This window comes from Heterodontus francisci, chromosome 30 (assembly GCF_036365525.1).
Source record: "Heterodontus francisci isolate sHetFra1 chromosome 30, sHetFra1.hap1, whole genome shotgun sequence".
Taxonomy (NCBI): Eukaryota; Metazoa; Chordata; class Chondrichthyes; order Heterodontiformes; family Heterodontidae; genus Heterodontus; species Heterodontus francisci.
This window is the reverse complement of record NC_090400.1, coordinates 42,434,224-42,457,218: the sequence shown is the minus strand read 5'-3', so window position 1 is coordinate 42,457,218 and position 22,995 is coordinate 42,434,224. Positions and strand designations below refer to the sequence as shown.

At 43.5% G+C, this 22,995-nt stretch overlaps 1 protein-coding gene across 1 annotated transcript in view; it reads left to right on the top strand.

Moving 5' to 3' along the window:
• The first annotated feature begins 1,003 nt into the window (after positions 1–1,003).
• nsrp1 (nuclear speckle splicing regulatory protein 1) overlaps positions 1,004–22,995 on the top strand; it is a 55,838-nt gene continuing 33,846 nt past the window's right edge. The window contains exons 1-2 of the mRNA XM_068010441.1: positions 1,004–1,171; positions 22,332–22,416. Of these exons, the coding sequence (XP_067866542.1) occupies positions 1,152–1,171; positions 22,332–22,416 (105 nt within the window). The 5' untranslated portion in view covers positions 1,004–1,151. The remainder of the gene's footprint in view (positions 1,172–22,331; positions 22,417–22,995) is intronic.

Genomic DNA, 22,995 nt, shown 5'->3' with positions numbered 1-22,995 from the left:
AATCTTGCATAAAAAATTCTCCTAATGTGTCCCTTTATTCTTCTATTGTTTTAAATTCATGGCCACTAATTACTGGTTCACCAACCAGTGGAAATAGATTTTCCTTATTTTTCTTATCAAAAATGTTCAGATCATAACTACTGTTGGTTAACAGCTGTAGGTGGTGATTCTGCTTTTCTCATTTACACATCCTCATTTGTTTCTTTACTTGTCCCATTACCACCCCCTTTTGCCTTGCTGTCATTTAATCTCTCCTGCCATCCAACCTTCTATTCTTTCCCCCCTCCCCACTTTCCCTGCCTTTATACTTACTTAAAACTAATTACGTCTCTAAATTTTTCCAGTTCTGATGAAAAATCATCAACCTGAAATGTTAACTTTGTCACTCCACTGATGCTGCCTGACCTGCTGAGTATTTCCAGCACTTTCTGTTTTCACTTCATATTTCCAGCATCTGCAGTATTTTGCTTTCATTTTAGGTCCTAACACTCCTTTCCACATTTATTCGGGTGTTGCAGACTGGCACATTCCAAAGTCCAGGATTATGTGCTGAGGGACACACTCAAGCTTGGGGCAGCTGCTGCAAAGGCTCAATGGCGAAAGGCCTCTGTTTAAGGCCCTCCCGCCATAGTATACCGAGGGGTTGGAACCCGTGTAAAACCCCGCGGGGCTGAATGCACCAGAGACTGCTTTTGCTATGTAATGCAAATGTACATTGTATATAAAATGGAATGGCAAGGGTTGTGAGGTAACTCACATTCGGTATCGAAAGAAACCGATTTTGTTTGCACTTTCTGAAATGTCATTATGAATTGTTTTGCATTGTACATTTTTTCCCCCAAATTTTATGAATAAAAGTATATTTTTGGAAAAATAATAATCACACTCCTTGTTACCACACTGTCTGGAGCAATAGTGCCAGAAATAAATATAAAAATGTAATTGTTTATATTGTTGCCCAGATTACAGGAGCATTTGGATGTTTTTGGATGTATTCTCTGGAGCTGTGAGGGATCAGCAGGATGGACAGGGACAGGAGTCGCTGCTGCATCTGACAGTACCTGTGTGACGGGGGAAGGAGGCGGGCGGATCACAGCGGGCTGGCGCTGCTGCTGTAGCCGGAGCTGCAGCTTCCTCGGGCCGGGGGGAGGATGGCGGCGCCTGTCAGACAGTAAGTCACCTTCGAGTCACTCACCGCCCCCCTGGGCCCGGAGGCTCCAGCAGCCGAGGCCCCGGTCTGATCCGAGGGGAAGCCTCCGGGCCCGGGCTGCTTTCTGGGTGGGAGGCTGGGGCCGGGACGGTAACTCGGGCCCAGCTCAGCCGCTGCGGCCTCTGTTTCCCCCTGCAGCCACTCCCCAGGCCTCTGTCTCTGGACGCAGCCTCACCCCACACTGAGGCCCAGCGGCCTCCTCCTCTGCTGCAACCAGGAGTCATTTTAATGACATAGGATCACCTTTAAAAAAGATGGCAGATAAATGATGTAAACCACATAAATATCTCAGCAGGTTTTGTTTATTAAGTTGATTTTTATCTCCCTTCCCATCCTGACCTGTTGATTCCTCTCACCTTGTGACCGTGAATAAAAAACCCCTTTTAAGTTTTTTAATATGCTATTGTAATTTACTTGTGTTGGCAGGTTGAACCTAGGAAGGACAATCAAAGGATGTTAGAGTACCAGTGTTGGGTATCTCTTAATACCAAGTTATAGACTGGCACTGGCTAGGGTGTGGTCCAGAAACAACAACAAACCACATTTATATGGTGCTCCTCATGTACTGAAAGTGAGTAGTTTGTTATAGTGGAAAGAAATGGAGAGAGACAGATGGGGACCTACAGTATGGACATTATTGACAGCATGCAGCGAGTTGAAAAATTGGAGGGACTATATAGAGAATTCTAGAGGGAGGGCATGAGTGTAATTGCTAAACAAATGGTCACAGAAGTTGGAGCGGTGATAGAATCCTAGAAAAGTTACGGCACAGAAGGAGGTCATTCAGCCCATCGTGGCTGCTCCAGCTGAAAAAACTAGCCGCCCAATTTAATCCCACCTTCCAGCGTCAGGTCCGCAGCCTTGCAGGTTACAGCACTTTAGGTACATGTCCAGGTGTCTTTTAAAAGAGTTGAGGGTTTCTGCCTCCACCACCGATCCGGGCAGTGAATTCCAGACACCCACCACACGTCAGGTGAAAAAGTTTTGGCTGCGTTTGCTGACAACGCAACCACTAGGTGCTGCTGCACTGGCACATGTGCAAATGCAGCCTGTTCCACTAAAACATCACAGTCTGTGACTTTCAGGCAGCTGCCAGGATTAAAGATGTCACTGCACAAATAATCACACAAAGGGAACGTAAACCCATTGCAGCACACAATGGCCGGAGAGCGGGCAGGCGGGAGGGAGAGAGCGGGTAGGTGTGGGTGGGGGGTGGGGGAGGGTAGGGAGAGAGCGGGCGGGGGTAAGGAGAGCGCGGGCAGGCAGGCGGGGGAGGGTAGGGAGAGAGTGTGGGCTGGGAGGTAGGGAGAGAGTGGGGGGGGTAGGGAGAGATTGGGGGGGGTAGGGAGAGATTGGGGGGGGTAGGGAGAGAGTGGGGGGGTAGGGAGAGAGTGGGGAGGTAGGGAGAGAGTGGGGGGGTAGGGAGAGAGTGTGGGCTGGGGGTAGGGAGAGAGTGTGGGCTGGGAGTAGGGAGAGAGTGTGGGCTGAGGGTAGGGAGAGAGTGGGGGTTAGGGAGAGAGTGTGGGCTGGGGGGGGAGGGAGAGAGTGGGCTGGGGTGGAGAGGGAGAGTATGGCAGGGTGAAGGGGAGAGGAGGGGACACACCCGCTGCCATCAAGGTCTTCGGCTGCTCTCTCCCCACCTCCCCCCCCCATCACTATGCTCTTCCCCACGTCATCTGCGCATGTGCCAACCAGTCCTGGCAATGCGGAACGCAGCGCACACGCAGAGAGTAGGAGCCCATTTGCGCACATGCGCGTCTTGGTGCAGTCTGATGACGTCAGCGGCCGGCTGCGTTGTCAAGAATCACTTTGAAAAGTTTTTCCTCATGTCCCCACTAATCCTTAAAAATGTAGTATGAGTTGAAGAAAAGTGTAATGTTCGAAAGGTGGAGGGTGTGTTTAGGGATGTAAGCAGCAGGAGATAATTAAGGTAGGTAGAAGGAGGTCACGGGGAAATTTGAAAACAAGAATGAAAGTGGGTGTCAGCCTCTGCTCAGTTGGTAGCACTCCCATGTCTGAGTCGGAAGGTTGTGTGTTAAAGTCCGACTCCAGAGACTTGAACAAAACAATTTAGGCTGACACTTTGGTGCAGTACTGAAGGAGTGCTGCACTTAGAGGTGCTGTCTTTCAGCTGAGATATTAAATTGATGCCCTGTCTGCTCTTTTAGAGGTCCCTTGGCACTGTTCCAAGAGCAGGGGAATTCCCCTGTTTCTTGGCCAATATTTATCTCTCAATATCACTAAAAACATTACATTGTCTGGCTATTTGATAAAGTACCACATAACCGACTTATTTGGAAAATAGAAGCACATGGGATTAAAGGGATAGTGTTAACTTGGGTAAATAATTGGCTAAAGGGATAGGAGGCAGAGAGTTGTGGTGAACCGATGTTTTTTCTGACTGGAGAGAAACGTGCAGTGGGCTCCCCCTTGGGGTCAGTACTATGATCGTTAAATTTATCATATAAATGACCTGGACTTGGGTGCAGAGAGGACAATATTAAAGTTTGTGGATGATATAAAACTTGGCAATGTAGTTAATAGTGAGGGTGATCGAAGCAGATTTCAGGGGGGCATAGACAGACTGGTGAAATACGCAGACACCTGGCAGATGCAATTGAATCCAGGTAAGTGTGAAGTGATGCACTTTGGGAGGAACAACATGGAGAGGCAATAAAATATGAATGGTACTATAAATGGGAAGGCGTTGGCATAGACGTATTGTCGCTGGGCTAGTAACCCAGAGACCTAGGTATTGCTCTGGGGACTTGGGTTCAAATCCCACCATGGCAGAAGGTGGAATTTGAATTCAATTAATAAATCTGGAATTAAAAAGCTAGCCTAATGATGGCCATGAAACCATTGTCGATGGTTGTAAAAACCCATCTAGTTCACTAATGTCCTTTAGGGAAGGAAATTTGCTGTCTTTACCTGGTCTGGCCTACATATGACTCCAGACCCACAGCATTGTGGTTGATTCTTAAATGGCCTCTGAAATGGCCCAGCAAGCCACTCAGTTGTACCTAACCGCAACAAAGTCAATAAGAAATGAAACTGGACGGACTACCCAGCATCGACCTAGGCACTGGAAACAACAATGGCAAACCCAGCCCTGTCGACCCTGCAAAGTCCTCCTTATTAACATCTGGGAGCTTATGCTAAAGATGGGAGAAACTGTCCCAGACACTGCCATCACCATCCCCAGGTACGGCCTGTCCCACCAACAGGACAGACCCAGCAGAGGTGGCGGCACAGTGGTATACGGTCAGGATGGAGTTGTCCTGGGAGTCTTCGACATCGACTCCAGACAGACCCCATGAAGTCTCATAGCATCAGATCGAACATGGGCAAGGGAACCTCCTGCTGATTACCACCTACCGCCACCCCCACTCCCCCACCTGATGAATCAGTACTGCTCCATGTTGAACACCACTTGGAGGAAGGACTGAAGGTGGCAGAATATACTCTGGATGGGGAACTTTAATGTCCATCACCAAGAGTGGCTCAGTATCACTACTACTGACCGAGCTGGCTGAGTCCTAAAGGACATAGTTGCTAGACTGGGTCTGCGGCAGGTGGTGAGGGAAAAATATACTTGACCTCATTCTCACCATTCTGCCTGCCGCAGGTGCATCTGTCCATGACTGTATTGGTCGGAGCGACCACCGCAAAGTCCTTGCGGAGAAGAAGTCCCGTCTTCACATTGAGGAAACCCTCCATCATGTGTGGCATTACCACCGTGTTAAATGGGTAGATTTTGAACAGATCTAGCAATGCAAAACTGGGCCTCCATGAGGTGCTGTGGGTCATCAGCAGCAGCAGAATTGTATTCAACCACAATCTGTAACCTCATGGCCCGGCATATCCCCCACTCTACCATCACCTTCAAGCTGGGAGACCAACCCTGGTTCAATGAAGAGTGCAGGAAGGTATGCCAGGAGCAGCACCAGGTATACCTCAAAATGAAGTGTCAACCTGGTGAAGCTACATGCCAGGACCACTTGCAACGTAAGCAGCCTGCGATAGATGGAGCTAAGCAATCTAAGCTCTGCAGTCCTGCCACATCCAGCCGTGAATGGTGGTGGACAATTAAACAACTAACTGGAGGAGGTGGCTCCACAAATATCCCCATCTTCAATGATGGGGGAGCCCAGCACATCAGTGCAAAAGATAAGGCTGAAATATTTGCAACAATCTTCAGCCAAAAGTGCCGAGTTGATGACCCATCTCGGCCTCCTCCTGAAATCCCCAGCATCATAGATGCTAGTCTTCAGCCAAATCGATTCACTCCACATGATGTCAAGAAACGACTGAAGGCACTGGATACTTCAAAGGTTATGGCCCATACAATATTCCGTCAATAGTACTGATGACCTGTACTCCAGAACTTGCCGTGCCCTGAGCCAAGCTGTTCCAGTACAGCTACAACACTGGCATCTACCTGGTAATGTCGAAAATCGCCTGTACATAAAAAGCAGGACAAGTCCAACCCAGCCAATTATTGCCCCATCAGTCTACTCTCGATCATCAATAAAGTGATGGAAGGTGTTGTTAGCAGTGCTGTCAAGCAGCACTTGCTTAGCAATAACCTGCACAGTGTCGCTCAGTTTTGGGTTCTGCCAGGGCCAGTCAACTCCAGACCTCATTACAGCCTTGGTTCAAACATGGATAAAAGAGCTGAACTCAAGAGGTGAGGTGAGGTGAGAGTGACTCCGCTTGACATCAAGGCAGCATTTGACCGCGTATGGCATCAAGGAGCTCTAGGAAAACTGGAGTCAATGGGAATCAGGGAAAACTGGTTGGAGTCGTACCTGGTGCAAAGAAAGATGGTTGTGGTTGTTGGAGATCAATCATCTCCGTTCCAGGACATCACTGCAGGAGTTCCTCAGGGTAGTGTCTGAGGCCCAACCATCTTCTGCTGCTTCATCAATGACCTTCCTTCAATCATTAGGTCAGAAGTGGGGATGTTCGCTGATGATTGCACAATGTTCAGCACCATTCGCAACTCCTCAGGTACTGAAGCAGTCCGTGTAGAAATGCAGCAATACCTGGACAATATTCAGGCTTGGGCTGATAAGTGGCAAGTAACATTCGCGCCACACAAGTGCCAGGCAATGACCATCTCCAACAAGAGAGAATCTAACCATCTCTCTTGACATTCAATGGCATTACCATCGCTGAATCCCCCAGTGTCAACATCCTTGGGGTTACCATTGACCAGAAACAGAACTGGAGTAGCCATATAAATACTGTGGCTACAAGAGCAGGTCAGAGGCTAGGAATCCTGTGGCAAGTAACTCACCTCCTCACTCCCCAAAGCTTGTCCACCATCTACAAGACACAAGTCAGGAGTGTGATGGAATACTCTCCACTTGTCTGTGTGGGTGCAGCTCCAACAACACTGAAGAAGCTCAACACCATCCAGGACAAAGCAGCCCGCTTGATTGGCACCCCAGTCAGAAACATTCACTCTCTCCCCCACCGACGCACAGTGGCAGCAGTGTGTACCATCTACAAGATGCACTGCAGCAACTCACCAAGGCTCCTTAGACAGCACCTTCCAAACCCGCGACGTCTACTACCTAGAAGGACAAGGGCAGCAAATGCATGGGAACACCACCACTTCCAAATTCTGCTCCAAGCCACACGCCATCCTGACTTGGAACTATATCGCCCTTCCTTCACTGTTGCTGGGTCAAAATCCTGGAACTCCCTTCCTACGAACACTGTGGGTGTACCTATCTCACATGGACTGCAGCAGTTCAAGAAGGCAGCTCACCATCACCTTCTCGAGGCCAATTAGGGATGGGCAATAAATGCTGGCCTAGCCAGTGACACCCACATCCCAGGAACAAATGAAAAAAATTTTTTTGAGGGTGATGCAAGAGCAGAAGGACTTTGTGTGCACATTCACAAATCTTTGAAGATTGCAGGAAAAGTTGATAAGATGGTTAAGGTGGTTATGGGATACTTGGCTTTGTAAATAGGTGTGTTGAATACAAAAACGAAGACATTATGCTAAACATAGAAAATAGGAGCAGGAGTAGGCCATTCGGCCCTTCGAGCCTGCTCCACCATTCATTATGATCATGGCTGATCATCCAACTCAGTAACCTGTTCCCGCTTTCACCCCATATCCTTTGATCCCTTTTGCCCCAAGAGCTATATCTAACTCCTTCTTGAAAACTTACAATGTTTTGTCCTCAACTGCTTTCTGTGGTAGCGAATTGTACAGGCTCACCACTCTCTGGGTGAAGTAATTTCTCCTCCTTTACAAATCATTGTTTAGGCCTCAGCTGCAGTATTGTGTACAAGTCTGAGCAACACATTTTAGGAAGGATGTGAAGGTTTTAGGGAGGGTACTGAGGAGGTTTACCAGGGTTGAGAGACTTCAGTTATGCAAAGAGATTGGAGAAGCTGTTCTCCTCTGAAGCAGGGGTGACCTCATGAGGTGATGGAATACTTCCCAGTTCCTTGGATGAGTGCTGCTCCAACAGCACTCAGAAACTCGACACCATACAGAACAAAGCAGCCACATAATTGGCACCCCATCGACCACCTTAAACATTCACTCCCTCCACCAGTGGTGCACCATGGCAGCAGTGTGTACCATCTACAGGATGCACTTTAGCAACTCACCAGGGCTCTTCTGCCACCTAGAAGGACAAGGGCAGCAGGTGCATGGGAACACCACCACCTGCAAGTTCCCTTCCAAGCCACACACCATCCTGACTTGAAAGTATATCGCCGTTCCTTCACTGTCACTGGGTCAGAATCCTGGATCTCCCTCCCATTAGCACTGTGGATGTACCTACACCATATGGCAACAGCGGTTCAAGAAGGCGGCTCGCCACCAGCTTCGCAAGGGGAGTTCTGGATGGGCAACAAATGCTGGCCTTGCCAGTGATGCTCACATCTCTTGAACAAATTAAAATCTCAAAATTATGAGAGGTTTTGATAGAGCAAGTCATATGAAAATTTCCTGTGGCTAGTGGGTAAGTAATCAGAAGGCACAGATTTAATATAATTGGCAAAAGAATAAGCAGGGAAATGATCAACCTTTTCACACAGAGGGTTCTTCGTGCATTCCAAATCCTATCTGAAGGGGTGTTGGAAGCAGATTCCATAATGCAACTGGATGCATACTTGAAGACTAATTTGTAGGGGAAAAAACTGGAGTGTGGAACTAAATTGGACAGCTCTTCTGTGCTCTCATTCTATGATTCTATTTATCATTGTTGTTCATTAGCTGCACAGATTGACTACTGTATTTCCTATATTGTAACAGTGACTATGCTTAAAAGGAATTCATTGAATGTTTTGGCTTTGAATGCCCTGAGGTTGTGGAAGTTGCTATATTACATTAAAGGTCATTCTTTCTACCTAAAGATGAGAAATTTGAAATTGCCCCCTCCTCCCCAAGGTAGAGCTGAGAGTCAATGTGGGTGATGGGTACATGGCATTAATGTGGGTTGCAGCATTGGATGAGTTGAAAGATTGGAAAGGCAGTGTTGTCAGCAGAGCCATGTTAAGAATTCTTGGTGCCCGAAGTATCATTAACGCTTAGGTAGAGGGAGCGGCATCTGCCTTTCCACCTCTCCACTCCACTCTCGATCCATTAAAACAAAAACGTGCAGTAAAATGCATGAATAAAAGGCCCATAGAATGTTTACGTTTGTCACATTTAATAATAAAACAAGTCAACACAATATACCATGCTTAAATGAAACTGTTCCAGGGGTTATATTCAGTCTTTTTTGTGTTCTGGTTTGTTTCCTGGGGGCCATGTGGTAAGATGGGGCCCTTGGCAGACCTGTGTATTAATCCACCCTTGAACATTGGTAGAATTTTAGTGAAGTGTGATGATGGGCCTGTTCAAATTTCACACTCTAAACACAGCTGAAGTGTGAAAAGCATCCAGCTTTACACTTGCAGGATTCCGTAGGATGCAATGAGAGGAAATTTGACAGGGAGTTATTTTAATTCAAAATATCGCCCATATTATATGTATAATAACATTTTGTTAGGTTTTTAAAATTTTTTTTTTATTTTTTTTTAGAGATACAGCACTGAAACAGGCCCTTCGGCCCACCGAGTCTGTGCCGACCAACAACCACCCATTTATACTAACCCTACAGTAATCCCATATTCCCTACCACCTACCTACACTAGGGGCAATTTACAATGGCCAATTTACCTATCACCTGCAAGTTTTTGGCTGTGGGAGGAAACCGGAGCACCCGGCGAAAACCCACGCGGTCACAAGGAGAACTTGCAAACTCCGCACAGGCAGTACCCAGAATTGAACCCGGGTCACTGGAGCTGTGAGGCTGCGGTGCTAACCACTGTTAAAAGTTTATTTTCTTACACTGAAATCTCAGTGTCCATTTCTTTCTTGTCCTTATGCCATTCCAATGATGTCTGTGCTAGTGGAGAATCACCATGTATTCCTTATAGATTCCATAATAAACAACAGGAACTGTAACACCAAACAGACCTGAGAGCCATTTCAGGCCACAAAACTTCAAGAAACTAAACCACAGGGTGGGAATGCAGATTGTAATAATTTCGATTCGCTTCCATCGTTTGCAAGATGAAGTTTAGTTCAAAGTGCAACTGCAGCTTGCATTTATGTAGCACGTTTGATGTACTCCCAAGGAAAGTAATCTGTAATAACATACCCTTTGTGGAAAAATAAGCCCATTTACTGTCCAGATTACACATAGGATTTCTACTCTGTGCCTACTCAAGTAATTGGAGAAAATCATTGATGTCATGCCAGCTTTTTGTGTAACAGACTTAAATATGAAACTGGTTTATCTGCAGTTAGTAATTTATACAGAAGCAAGTATTAACAGTGAATTGTTGAAGTTGGTCCAAATAACACAACTTTGAACAAGTTAATTGATTGATTTGTTTAACCTTTCCATCAGTTGAGTTCATTCGGTTGGCTTTATTTTAATATTTTTTGCATAAAAAAGAGATGGGCAACCTTTCTCGGAAGGGGCGTAGTTATCTGATCATTCCAGTTACACTCTTTCTCAGAATTACTTGGGCGTTCCAACCTCTGTAACTGCAGGACATGCACACAAACGCTAACATACTGACCAATGTTTGTTTTCATGCCTAACGTTGTGGGTACAAAAGTGTAGTTACAATTTGTGCAAATAATGTGTAATGTTGAGACTATTACCGAAAACTTGTCTTATTCATCAATGAGTAAACCATTACCAGAATGTGCTTTTCACACCTTAGTATGTGCTGAGTGATGTTAAATGACACTTAGACTCTAACCCTTCTGGGTCTTATCACTCCATTGCAATTATGCAATTTGAGTATTTCCAGTTGAAAACAAACACTCAAAGTGCAAATGACAAGTGTTTTATGTAATAGATTAAGCCAATGTAAATATCTAGTAGTGAGTTTCAATGCCTTAAGTTTGGTCTTATAATTCGGACCGCTCAATTGAATTACCCTTTTAACATACTCCTGGGTGTCTGTTATAAAATATGTTGGTGATGAAAAGTGGTGTATATATTCCTGATTATGCGATACCATAATAAATTGAATGTTATCCATGCCTTGATAACTATTGTGCCACTTCCACTGTATCAACAAAAGAAAGCAACTTAAAAATACTTACTTTCCAAACTAACAAGGTTCCAGGTATGATCTCTGGTATGCTAATTAGCTAATCCTAGCTGGGATGAGAGTTGGCCTCAGGGCCCAGGCTCGACATGGGAAAATGAGATTTGTTTTATGATTGCTATACAACAATCCCTACTGGAAATGCAAATGTACAGATAGCATGTGAGGACAGAAGTGGACTCAGCTGTGAAATCCTCAAACATCATGCTGGCTCTCATTGTATGGCTCACATTTGAAGAGTGCAGATTTGTGAGAGAGATTGGCAAGCAGTTGCACCCTCAGAAACTGTGCCCCACTGAGGAAGAAAGTCGGAGAAGAAAAATAAAATTTCTCAAACTTTAAAAAAAAAAGTATAAGCTATAGAATTTAATGTGACCAGCCATACATACGAACATACAAACTAAGAGCAGGAGTAGGCTATTGGGCCCCTCGAACCTGCTCCGCCATTCTATAAGATCTGTTTGTGGACTCAACTCCACCTTCCTGCCTACTCCCAATACCCTTTGACTCCTTTGTTTGTCAAAGTATTTAAAAAGGAAAAGAGTAAGTAAAGTGAGTGTTGTTCCTCTAGAGAGTGAGTCTGGGAAGTTAATAATGAAAAATAAGGAAATGGTGAAGGAATTGAACAGATTTTTTGCATCTGTCTTCACTGAAGAGGATACAAATAACATCCCAGAAATAATTGTGATTCAAAAGTTGAAAGGGAGGGATGAACTTAAAACAATTACCCTTTCCCTGGTAATGGTATTGATAAAACTATTAGAACCAAAAGCTGACGAGTCCCCAGGTCCTGATGGACTTCATCCTTGGGTCTTTAAAGAAGTAGCTGCTGAGATAGTGTATGCATTGGTTTTGATTTTCCAAAATTCCCTAGATTCTGGAAAGGTCCCATCAGATTGGAAAATAATGAATGTAACTCCACTATTCAAGAAAGGAGGAAGACACAAAGCAGGAAACTACAGGCCAGTTAGCTTAACATCTGTCATAGGGAAAATGATAGAATCTATTATTAAGGAGGGTCTAGCAAGTCATTTAGAAAATCTCAATGCTATCAGGCAGAGTCAGCATGGTTTTGTGACAGGGAAATCATGTTTAACTAATTTATTAGAGTTCTTTGAGGAAGTAGAAAACAACATGGATAAAGGGGAACCTGTGGATGTGGTGTACTTGGATTTCAAGAAGGCATTTAACATTACTACACTCAAAGGGTTGTGAATCTTTGGAATTCTCTACCCCGGAGGGTTGTGGATGCTCTTATTACTGAATACATTTAAGGCTGGAATAGATAGATTTTTGGTCTCACAGGGAATCAAGGGATATAGGGAGCGGGCAGGAAAGTGGAATTGAAGCCCAAGATCAGCCATGATTGCATTGAATGGCAGAGCAGGCTCAATGGACCATACGGTCTACTTCTGCTCCTATTTCTTGTGTTCTTGTGACAAGTGCCATATCAAATGTTACTAAACAAAGTAAGAGCCCATGGTATAGGGGGTAATATATTAACAAGGATAGAGGATTGGTTAGCTAACAGGAAACAGAGTAGACATAAATGGGTCATTTTCAGATTGGCAAGATGCAACTGGTGGAGTGCCACAGGGATCAGTGCTGGGGATTCAACTATTTGCAATCTATAGCAATGACTTGGATGAAGGGACAGAATGTATGGTTGCCAAATTTGCTGATGACATGAAGATAGGTAGGTGAGTAAGTTGTGAAAAGGACATAATGAGTCTACAAAGGGGTAGATAGATTAAGTGAGTGGGCAAAGATTTGGCAGATGGAGTATAATGTGGGAAAGTGTGAACTTGTCCATTTTGGCCAAAAGAATAGAAAAGCAACATATTATTTAAAGGGAGAGAGATTGCAGAATGCTGAGATGCAGAGGTATCTGGGTGTCCTAGTACATGAAACACAAAAAGGTTAGTATACAGGTACAGCATGTGATTAAGAAGGCAAATGCAATGTTGTCATTTATTGCAAGGGGAATGGAATATAAAAGTAAACGTTTGCTACAATTGTACGGGACATTGGTGACGCCGCATCTCGAGTATTGTGTAGTTTTGGTCTCCTTACTTAGGAAAGGATATAATTGCATTGGAAGTAGTTCAGGGAAGGTTCACTTGACTGATTCCTGGGTTGAGAGGGTTATCTTCTGAGGAACGTTTGGACAGTTTGGGTCTTTATTCATTGGAGTTTAGAAGAATGAGAGGTGATCTGATTGAATCATAAAAGATCCTGACGGGACTTGACAGGGTGGATGTTTCCCCTTTTGGGAGAGATGAAAACTAGCGGGCACGATTTAAAAATAAAGTCTCCCGTTTAGGACAGAGATGAGGAGAAATTGTTTCTCTGAGTATCATGAGTCTGTGGAATTCTCTTCCCCAGATAGCAGTGGAGGCAGGGTCATTAAATGTTTTTTAGGCAGATTCTTGAGAACAAGGGAGTCAAAGGTTATTAGGGGTAGGCAGGAAAATGGAGTTGCGTGCACAAACAGATCAGTCATGATCTTGTTGATTGGTGGAGCAGGCTCGAGGGGCTGAATGGCCACTCCTGCTCCTAGTTTGTATGTTCGTATGTAAGAATCTGTCCACCTCTGCCTTAAAAACATTCAATGACCTTGCCTTCACTGCTATCTGGGGAAGAGTGTTCCACAGATTCATGACCCTCCAAGTTAAAAAGATTTCTCCTCATCTCTGTCTTAAATGGGAGACCCCTTATTTTTAAACTATGCCCCCTGGTTTTAGTCTGTCCCACAAGGGGAAACATCCTTTCAACATCCATCCCATCAAGTCCCCTCAGGATCTTTTATGTTTCAATAAGATCACCTCTCATCCTTCTCAACCCCGTTGAATACACACCCAACCTGTTCTCATAAGATAACTCTCTCATCCCAGGAATCAGTCTAGTGAACCTTCTCTAAACTGCTTCCAATGCACACAATACTCCTAGATGTGGTCTCACCAATGCCCTGTACAACTGATTGCTATTCAGTGTTGTGGATTCTATGCATATGCTCAAGCTGCTATAGTATTTATATTGTACGATAAGTTAGAATTTCAGGGAGAAAAATGTTGTTTCCTTAGGTAAATCATTTGCATAAATTGAGAGCTTATGTGGAAACTGCTTGTGTCTAGATGTGGCTATTTGAATTAGGCCTATTTAATCTATTTCTGTCATCATATTTCCTTTGTTTTGTTGAACTATTTGCAAGCAATGTTGTAGTATTAGCAGACCTTAAAGATTTTCATGTAATTAAGTTTGATAGTGGGTAAAGCTACTGTTTCGGTGCTTCAGCAAATGCTCTGATAAGGAGGAAATTGCAGTTGGATTAAATAAGGTTATATTATGTGAGGTGGAAGCTGCTTTTCAGATGAATTTAGCTTGCTATGAGGAGAAAACAATGTGCTCTTGTGCAAACCTCTTGCGACGTATTGCTGCACAGTACAAACGGAAGTTACAGAATTTAGTGAAGTATACTTTGATTTATTTAAAGGGCTGAGAAAGCTATGTATTCCTTAAATGTTTGCTTTGGTTTTTGTCATTGTCACACTTTAGCTGGCCACTTCAGAAAGTGACCAAGAATAAGTTGCCCTTTGACTTTAGTCCCTCTCCCTCCAAGGAATTTCTTAGTGCTCATGGTTTGGAAAGGTGAGGCAGCAAAGTTATCTTGTAGAGAATTGTGGATATGACCCTGTTATGGAAGCAGAGTTTTCATCCTGTAGGCATGTGTATATATATGTATGTAATATTTCCAAATGTTTTCTTGGAATTTGTATTGTCAGCTGTATATGGGAACAAAAGCTACTAAGTTAAGCAAATTATAATTTCTTGGAAGGCAAAGGGTAGTTCATATAGTGATTCCCTTTCAAACATCCAACAACAACTTGTGTGTGTCTATGTATATATATATATATATATCACCTTTGACATAGTAAAACTAAGGTGCTTCAATGCACCTTCCAGCATTTGGTCTGTAGCCCTGCAGATTACAGCACTTGAGCTACATTTCCATACTCCTTTTGAATGAGTTGAGGGTTTCTGCCTCAACTACCCTTTCAGGCAGTGAGTTCCAGACCCCCACCATCCTCTGGGTGAAAAAGTTTTTCCTCATCTCCCCTCTAATTTTTCTACCAATCACTTTAAATTTGTGCCCCCTTGTCACAGACTATTTGGGAGGGATAAAATCATTTGTACATTAAATGAGACTCCTCTTATATCAAAAGAGCCCTCCTGTGTTAAGGCCAGCCTTCTCGATCCAGTTCATAGCTTAGTTGTCCCTTAATACATGATCAGGGGCTTCATTTGAAGCATTACCTAAGCAACCATCAGAAACTGGTGTTAAGACGTTGCTGAAAAGGATTGAATATTTTGAGCATTGTGTTCTGGATTAGCTAATGCTAGATATGGTTAGGTATGTGTAGATATGGTTATTGCTCTATGAAGTAACCTCTGCTGCCTTTATTCTAACTTGCATCAAATAGTGTTGTTCACCCATCACCAAACAGTGTTGTTCACCTACATTGGCTCCCAGCCCAGCAACACCTGATTATTGTTTTTTTATATTCTCATCCCCTTGTTTTCAAATCCCTTCATGGCCCTACCCCTCCTTATCTTTTGAACCTCTGCCAGCCCTACAACTCTCCATGACCTCTGTGCTCCCCCAATTCTGACCTCTTGTACATCCTCAATTTTCTTCGCTTTACCATTGGCTGCAATGTCTTCAGCTGACAAGGCCCTAGGCTTTGGAATTTTCTCCGTAAACCTTTCTGTCACTGAACCTCTCGCTGTTCCTTTTAAGACGCTCCTTAAAACCAACTGCCCTCATATCTCGGTGGTCGGTGTCAAATTGAATTGCTCCTGTGAAGCACCTTGGGACGTTTCACCAGGTGCTATATAAATGCACCTGTAAATAAATCTGCCATAGTATTAGCCTGTACCCGTTCTCCTATGTTATTTTGTGCTTTTTGGAAAGGGAAAGGGCTTGGAGAGCATGGTGATCCTGAGTATCTCGCATCTTCTCCAATGAACAATATACTGCAATTGGGGATTAATTGTTAAACCTCAGCATGCTGGACTATGTACAGCATTGTCTAAAGGTGCAGTTTTTGGTCCACATTAAACTGTTTTTGCTAAATGAAACCAAAGTGTTTGATTTAAAAACCCAAATTTTTGTACCTGCATCCTACTTTTTTTTTGGTGCAGTGTTGTGCAGTCTTCTCAGTTTGCTCCATAAATGTTGATGCTTGGTGGCAGCAGAGAGCAGACCCAGTATCTTAAAGGGGAAGAAAGAACGCAAAGGAAAATCTACAACTGTAAAGCTAGTGACAAAAGGCGAGGGGGAAAAAATTGCAGAACCATACAAAATTATAGTACAAGGATAATCAAGTTAAGAAACTTAAATGGTTGCTATGTTCACAGCAGGTTATGGATTTTCCTTGATTTAACCCTAAAACAAAATGTTTATTTGGGTAAAATTTGATTTAAAGTTTTCTTTAAGCAACAAAGTCCAAATATGTGAACAGAATCTCCTTCCCGATGCTTGCTGGACCAGACTATATCATTGCTTTACTAGGAGTGGGTGGGGTTAATGTACTGCCTATTGCTCAGAATACTTCACAGCAAAATAGACTGGTTTCAGTTCATTAGAATCTATAATAAGTATGTTCCACACAAATCTGCCATTCTTTTTAACTTTTCACACAACTCCGTGAAGGTAATGTGGTCTTGCCTGATTTTTGGATGGGTGTATATTTTTAACATGAATCAGATCAGTCACACACAGACTTCTGTGTTTGGTTCTGAAGCAATCCATAGTTTTTTACATAGAAACATAGAAAATAGGAATAGGAGTAGGCCATTCGGCCCCTTGGGTCTGCTCCGCCATTCAAAAAGATCATAGCTGATCGTCTAATTCAGTACCCTGTTCCCGCTTTCTCCCCATATCCCTTGATCCCTTTGGCATTAAGAAATATATCTATCTCCTTCTTGAATATATTTAATGACTTGGCCTCCACTGCCTTCTGAGGTAGAGAATTCCACAGGTTCACCGCCCTCTGACTGAAGAAATTTCTCCTCATCTCGGTTCTAAATAGCATACTCCGTATCCTGAGACTGTGACCCCTGGTTCTGGACTCCCCAGCATCGGGAACATCCTCCCTGCATCTAGCCTGTCCAGTCCTGATAGAATTTTATAGGTTTCTATGAGATCCCCTCTCATTCTTCTAACCTCCAGTGAATATAGACCTAGTCGACCCAATCTCTCCTCATACGTCAATCCTGCCATCCCAGGAATCAGCCTAGTAAATCTTCTCTGCACTCCCTCCAAGGCAAGAACATCCTTCCTCAGATAAGGAGACCAAAACTGCACACAATACTTCAGATGTGGTCTCACCAAGGCCCTATATAACTGCAGTAAGACATCCTTGCTCCTGTACTCAAATCCTCTTGCAATGAAGGCCAACATACCATTCGCCTTACTAATTGCTTGTTGCACCTGAATGCTTGATTTCAGTGACTGGTGTACAAGGACACCCAGGTCTCGTTGCACCTCCCCCTTTACCAATCTATCACCATTCAGATAATCTGTCTTTCTGTTTTGACAAGCAAAGTGGATAACCTCACATTTATCCATGTTATACTGCATCTGCCATACATTTGCCCACTCACCCCACTTGTCCAAATCATATTGGAGCCTCTTTACATCCTCCTCACAGCTCACATTCCCCCCCCTCCCCCCTCCCACCCCCCCCACCCCCGGGCCCCGCTTTGTGACATCTGCAAACTTGGAAATTTTACATTTAGTTCCCTCACCCAAGTAATTATTTTTATTGTGAATAGCTGGGCCCAAGCACTAATCCCTGCGGTACCCCACTAGTGACTGCCCGCCACCCGGAAAAAGACCCGTTTATTCCTACTCTCTCTTTCCTGTCTGTCGACCAATTCTCAATCCATGTCAGTATATTACCCCCAATCCCATGTGCTTTAATTTTGCACACTAACCTCTTATGCAGGACCTTATCAAAAGCCTTCTGAAAATTCAAATACACCACATCCACTGGTTCTCCCTTATCTATTCTACTAGTTACATCCTCAAAAAACTCCAGTAGATTTGTTAAGCATGACTTCCCTTTCGTAAACCCATGCTGATTTTGCCCAATCCCGTTTATGCTTTCTAGGTCTTTTGCTATCACATCCTTTATAATAGACTCTAGCATTTTCCCCACTACTGATATAAGGCTAACTGGTCTGTAGTTCTCTGTTTTTACACTCCCTCCTTTTTTAAATAGTGGGGTTACATTTGCCACCCTCCAATCTGTAGGAACTGCTCCAGAGTCGAGAATTTTGGAAGATGACCACCAATCAATCCACTAATTCCAGGGCCACTTCCTTTAGTATTCTGGGATGTGGATTTGTCAGCCTTTAACCCCATTAATTTCCCTAGCACTATTTTTAGTTTTAGTTTTCTGCTCACTTTTTGTTGCCCGGTACTTTCTGAAATCTATTTCTGAAGTTCTGCACTTAAACACTGAATCATTAAACAGTGCCTTGGATACCTGCAAAGATTTGGCAAGGTCTGGGACTGATTATTAAACAAGTCAGCAGAGCCCCCCCCCCCCCCCCCCCCCCCCACCGCCACCACCTTTTCCTCGTTTTCACCCCACCAGCCTCTGCATTCAACAGATCATCTTTGGTTATTTCTGCAATCTCTATCATGATACCATCATTAAACACATCATCTCCTCCTTTCCCCGCTTTTGTAAAGGACCTTTCTCTCCATAATGCGCAATCACTCTTCCTCTCCAGAAGTGTTTTCAGTATTTTGTTTTGGTAAATTTAGAGTTGATTTTTAGGCTGTATTTTCACTGCACATTGTTTCCTGTTTATATATTGAATTTAGTGTTCTAACCATCACAAGTTTATCAAACTGAGTGAAAAGTTTTTCTATACAATCCAATAAGTCATAGAATCTTATGGCACAGAATAGAATAGAAGGCCATTCTGCCCATTTTGCCTGTACTGGTTCTTTGAAAGAAATATCCATGTAGTCTTACTCCCCCAGCATTTCCCCATAGCTGTGCAAATCATTCCTTTTGAAATATATATCCAGTTTTCATTTTGAAATTTACTATTGAATCTGCTTCCATCACCATAACTTGCTGTGTAAAAACATTTCTCCTCAACTCCCACACAAAAGCAAAATACTGCAGATGCTGGAAATCTAGAAAGCTAGCATTTTCTGTCTTTATCTCCTCATCTCCCCTCTGGTCCTTTATGCCAGTTACCTTAAATCTGTGTTCTTTGGTTACTGACCCTCTCGCCAGTGGAAACAGGTTCTTCTTATTTACTCTCTTAAAGCCCCTCATAATTTTGAAGATATCTATCAAATCTCCCCATAACCACCTCTGCTTTAAGAAGCACAATCCCAGCTTCTCTAGTCTCTCCACATAACTAAAGTCCATTCTCTCTGGTATCATTATGGTATATCTCCTCTGCATCCTCTCTAAGGCCTGACATTGTTCTTAAAGTGAGGTGTCCCAAATTGCACATAATATTCCAGATGAGGCCTGACCAGTCAGTGATTAATATCAGAACATCTCTGCTTTTGGAAGGGACTGTTCACCTTTGACCTGCAGAGTGTTTCCAGGTTGTATCTTTATAGCTCTTTGAAACACTGGACTGCACCCAACACGGTGGGTATGTTGAGTTTAATCAGAGTACAAGACGGTATATAACACTAGTTATACAACAAAAACGTGACCATGACAAGTAAAGAGTACCAGTCCAGGTTGGGCAGAATAGCTGGCAGGCGTAAACAACTCTTCTTCTGTTCCTTTCCCTGGTGCCTCACATCTTCACGAACTACACAAGAGTGTTAGACTGAAGTCCATATGGATTCACTCTCGAGAGTTCTCCGGTTCACCATCCGCTGTACCAGTGTCGTCCAGTCTTATCCTTTATACCCTTTTCCAGGGCTGGACCTGGGGTTCCTTATTAACAATGTCTCATTGTCCTATAGAGGTTCACCTTTAATATAAGGTGCCCAAGAGTACATTGAGTTCTTTGTTCAAACCATGGAGAGAAACCCATCCTTATCATGCCCTTGGAGCATGCTAAGGATTGTTTCCCCAGGATCAATTCTGTGTTGTTTCCCTGATCAGTTTCGCAATTCTATAGGTCAACATCCCAATTCACTTGGTCAACATCCCAATTTTCGATTTTGTCTTTTATCAGTTGTTATGCTTGGAGTTGCTCATAGGCCAGTCATCCAATCTGACTATTCTGCTTCCTTATCAAAATGTTTTACCAAAGAATGATCCACTATGTTTAGAAGAACACCTCCTATGGTATCCTCACATACTGGTTAACTTACACATTTTAGCAAACAGCTTTGTTAAAAAAAGGTTAAAAGACAATCCTTGCACAACTTTATAATATAGTTGTTTATTTAGACACCACCCAGTTACTTTTCCACTATTACATAGGCATCAGCCATTGACCAGAAACAGAACTGGAGTAGCCATATAAATACCGTGGCTACAAGAGCAAGTCAGAGGCTAGGAATCCTGCGGCGAGGTACTCACCTTCTGACTCCCTAAAGCCTGTCCACCATCTACAAGGCACAAGTCAGGAGTGTGATGGAATACTCTTCATATGCCTGGATGGGTGCAGCTCCAACAACACTGAAGAAGCTCAACACCATCCAGGACGAAGCAGCCTGCTTGATTGGCACCCCATCCACAAACAAACAACCCCCTCCACCACTGACGTGCAGTGGCAGCAGTGTGTACCATCTACGAGATGCATTGTAGCAACTCACCAAGGCTCCTTAGACTGCACCTTCCAAACATACCACCTAGGACAAGGGCAGCAGATGCATGGGAACATCATCACCTGCAAGTTCCTCTCCAAGCCACACACCATCCTGACTTGGAACTATATTGCCATTTCTTCACTGTCGCTGGGTCAAAATCTTGGAACTCCCTTCCTAACAGCACTGTGGGTGTACCTACCCCACATGGACTGCAGCGGTTCAAGAAGACGGCTCACCGCCATCTTCTCAAAGGCAATTAAGGATGGGTAATAAATGCTGTCCTAGCCAGCGATGCTCACATCCCATGAATGAATTTTAAAAAAAGATCAGCTGGCCACACACCAACTCCTGGGTTATTTATTCCCCTGCATTGGGGGAAATTGTCATATATCAAAACACTCACTCCACTTGTTGCCAGTGAAACGAAACTTGCAGTATCAATCTAATCCTCGACCTTATTCCAAGCTGAATATCATCTATATGTATTCTACACATATTCCTAATTTCTAACATGGGTCAGCTGGTATCTGGAGAGACCAGGTAAATCAACATTTTGGGTGTACAGACCATTTGTTTTTTAAAAAATGACTTTTATTTCCAAGCTTCATTTTCATTTGGCAACTAGAGGTTTTTCCTCCAATTACCTGCCTGTGAATTTTCTATGATCAATGTTTAGTGACATTTTAGTTGGCAGTTTCATAAACTTACCATTTGTGAGCTGATGCTGTCTCGGCAATAGTTTTTTTGTCTGATATATCTAAGCTGTGAAGCATTGGAGTAAATTTCACATTCACTAAAAAGCAACTAACCAAGGAATGCAATACTTAAACACTTAGCAACCCTCATTTTAATTGCCTCAGCCTCTGGTGAAGATTAGATTACTGCGAATGTAAAGTAAAATAAAATCAGCAAAGTAGGAAACGTGAACAGGAGAAGTGAGCAATAGACTGGAACGATGATTGTGAGGCTATACTTACACTGGCACTTTGCACTTGAGGCAAAGTCTTTCAGCGGAGAACTGAAGCAAATGTATAATACTGAAGTCAGGTCCTGATATCACTCCAGAATACCTCAAAACCCCGTTGGGGAACTAATCATGCTCCACTTGGGGTCCGCATCAGATGGAGTATTGCTTTAGCCTGGGCTTTATTGTTTGTTGTGGATGTCCAACAATTTTTCTTTAAACTTTTCTCTCCCCCTCTTGTTGGGTTAAGTGTCTTCTTCCTCATTGACTGAGACCCCAAGAACCACTCTATTGATGTTCGAATTGGATTATAGCAGACGTGCTATTTCATAGAATAAATGGGAATTACAGGGTCTCGAGCAAATGCACACCAAAAATTTCAAACCATGTTAGAGGATCTCCTGTGAGTAGCATTACAAGAAATTCACAATTTGGTTTTGAACTTTGAAGCAGGCTCAGGAGAAGGAGAGGAGCAAGCAGAAATGAAGGCCAACATGATGGCAATCAAATTATGTCAACCAGAACTGTATACCCCAGACACTGGGGGAATGAGCCTAATGGCTAAATCTATGGCATTTGCTAGAGATTCAATAGATAAGTGCAAAACAATGCTGTGATTTTGGGGAGTAATAATCCATAGTACCAAAGCCACTGCTCTTGTTAATTCATTTGCAGTAATTTTTTTTCTCTCTCCACAGATATGGACTTATTTTGTCCAAGAAGACAAAGCAGAACACTCTAGCATTGTCTAAACACTCTATTTTTGATGACTCGGATGATGAGGTAGGTTGCATGTTTTATATAGCAGATATTGCATAATTTTTTTGTGTGTTTCCTGATGCAACTTAATGCATAAGGTCGTGATATTTAAAACATCAAATTAATTAAAATTTTGTTAGTTCAAATATAGTTGTTTTTGGGCTAGCATTGTTGGGTTTTAATTTGGAGATCATTGTAAAAAAGTGGAAACATTTTAGATGTTGCAAACTTCTTCGGCAGTGTTGCAGTTTGTGCTTGCTCCCAATATGTTTCACTTGCCCTTGTCACAAAGGGCTCCTTTAGGCAAGTCCATACTCCCTATGGTTTATAGTCACAGAGAGACACAGCACCGAAACAGGCCCTTCAGCCCACCGAGTCTGCGCCGACCATCAGCCACCCATTTTATACTAATCCTACATTAATCCCATTTTTCCCTGTCACATCCCCACCTTCCCTCAATTCTCCTACCCCCTATCTACACGAGGGGCAATTCTTTTACTATTTACCTGATCTTTTGTGTAGTAAATGTGGGGGAGGTGGTGGCGTAATGGTATTGTCACTGGACTAGTAACCCAGAGACCCAGGGTGTTGCTCTAGGGACAT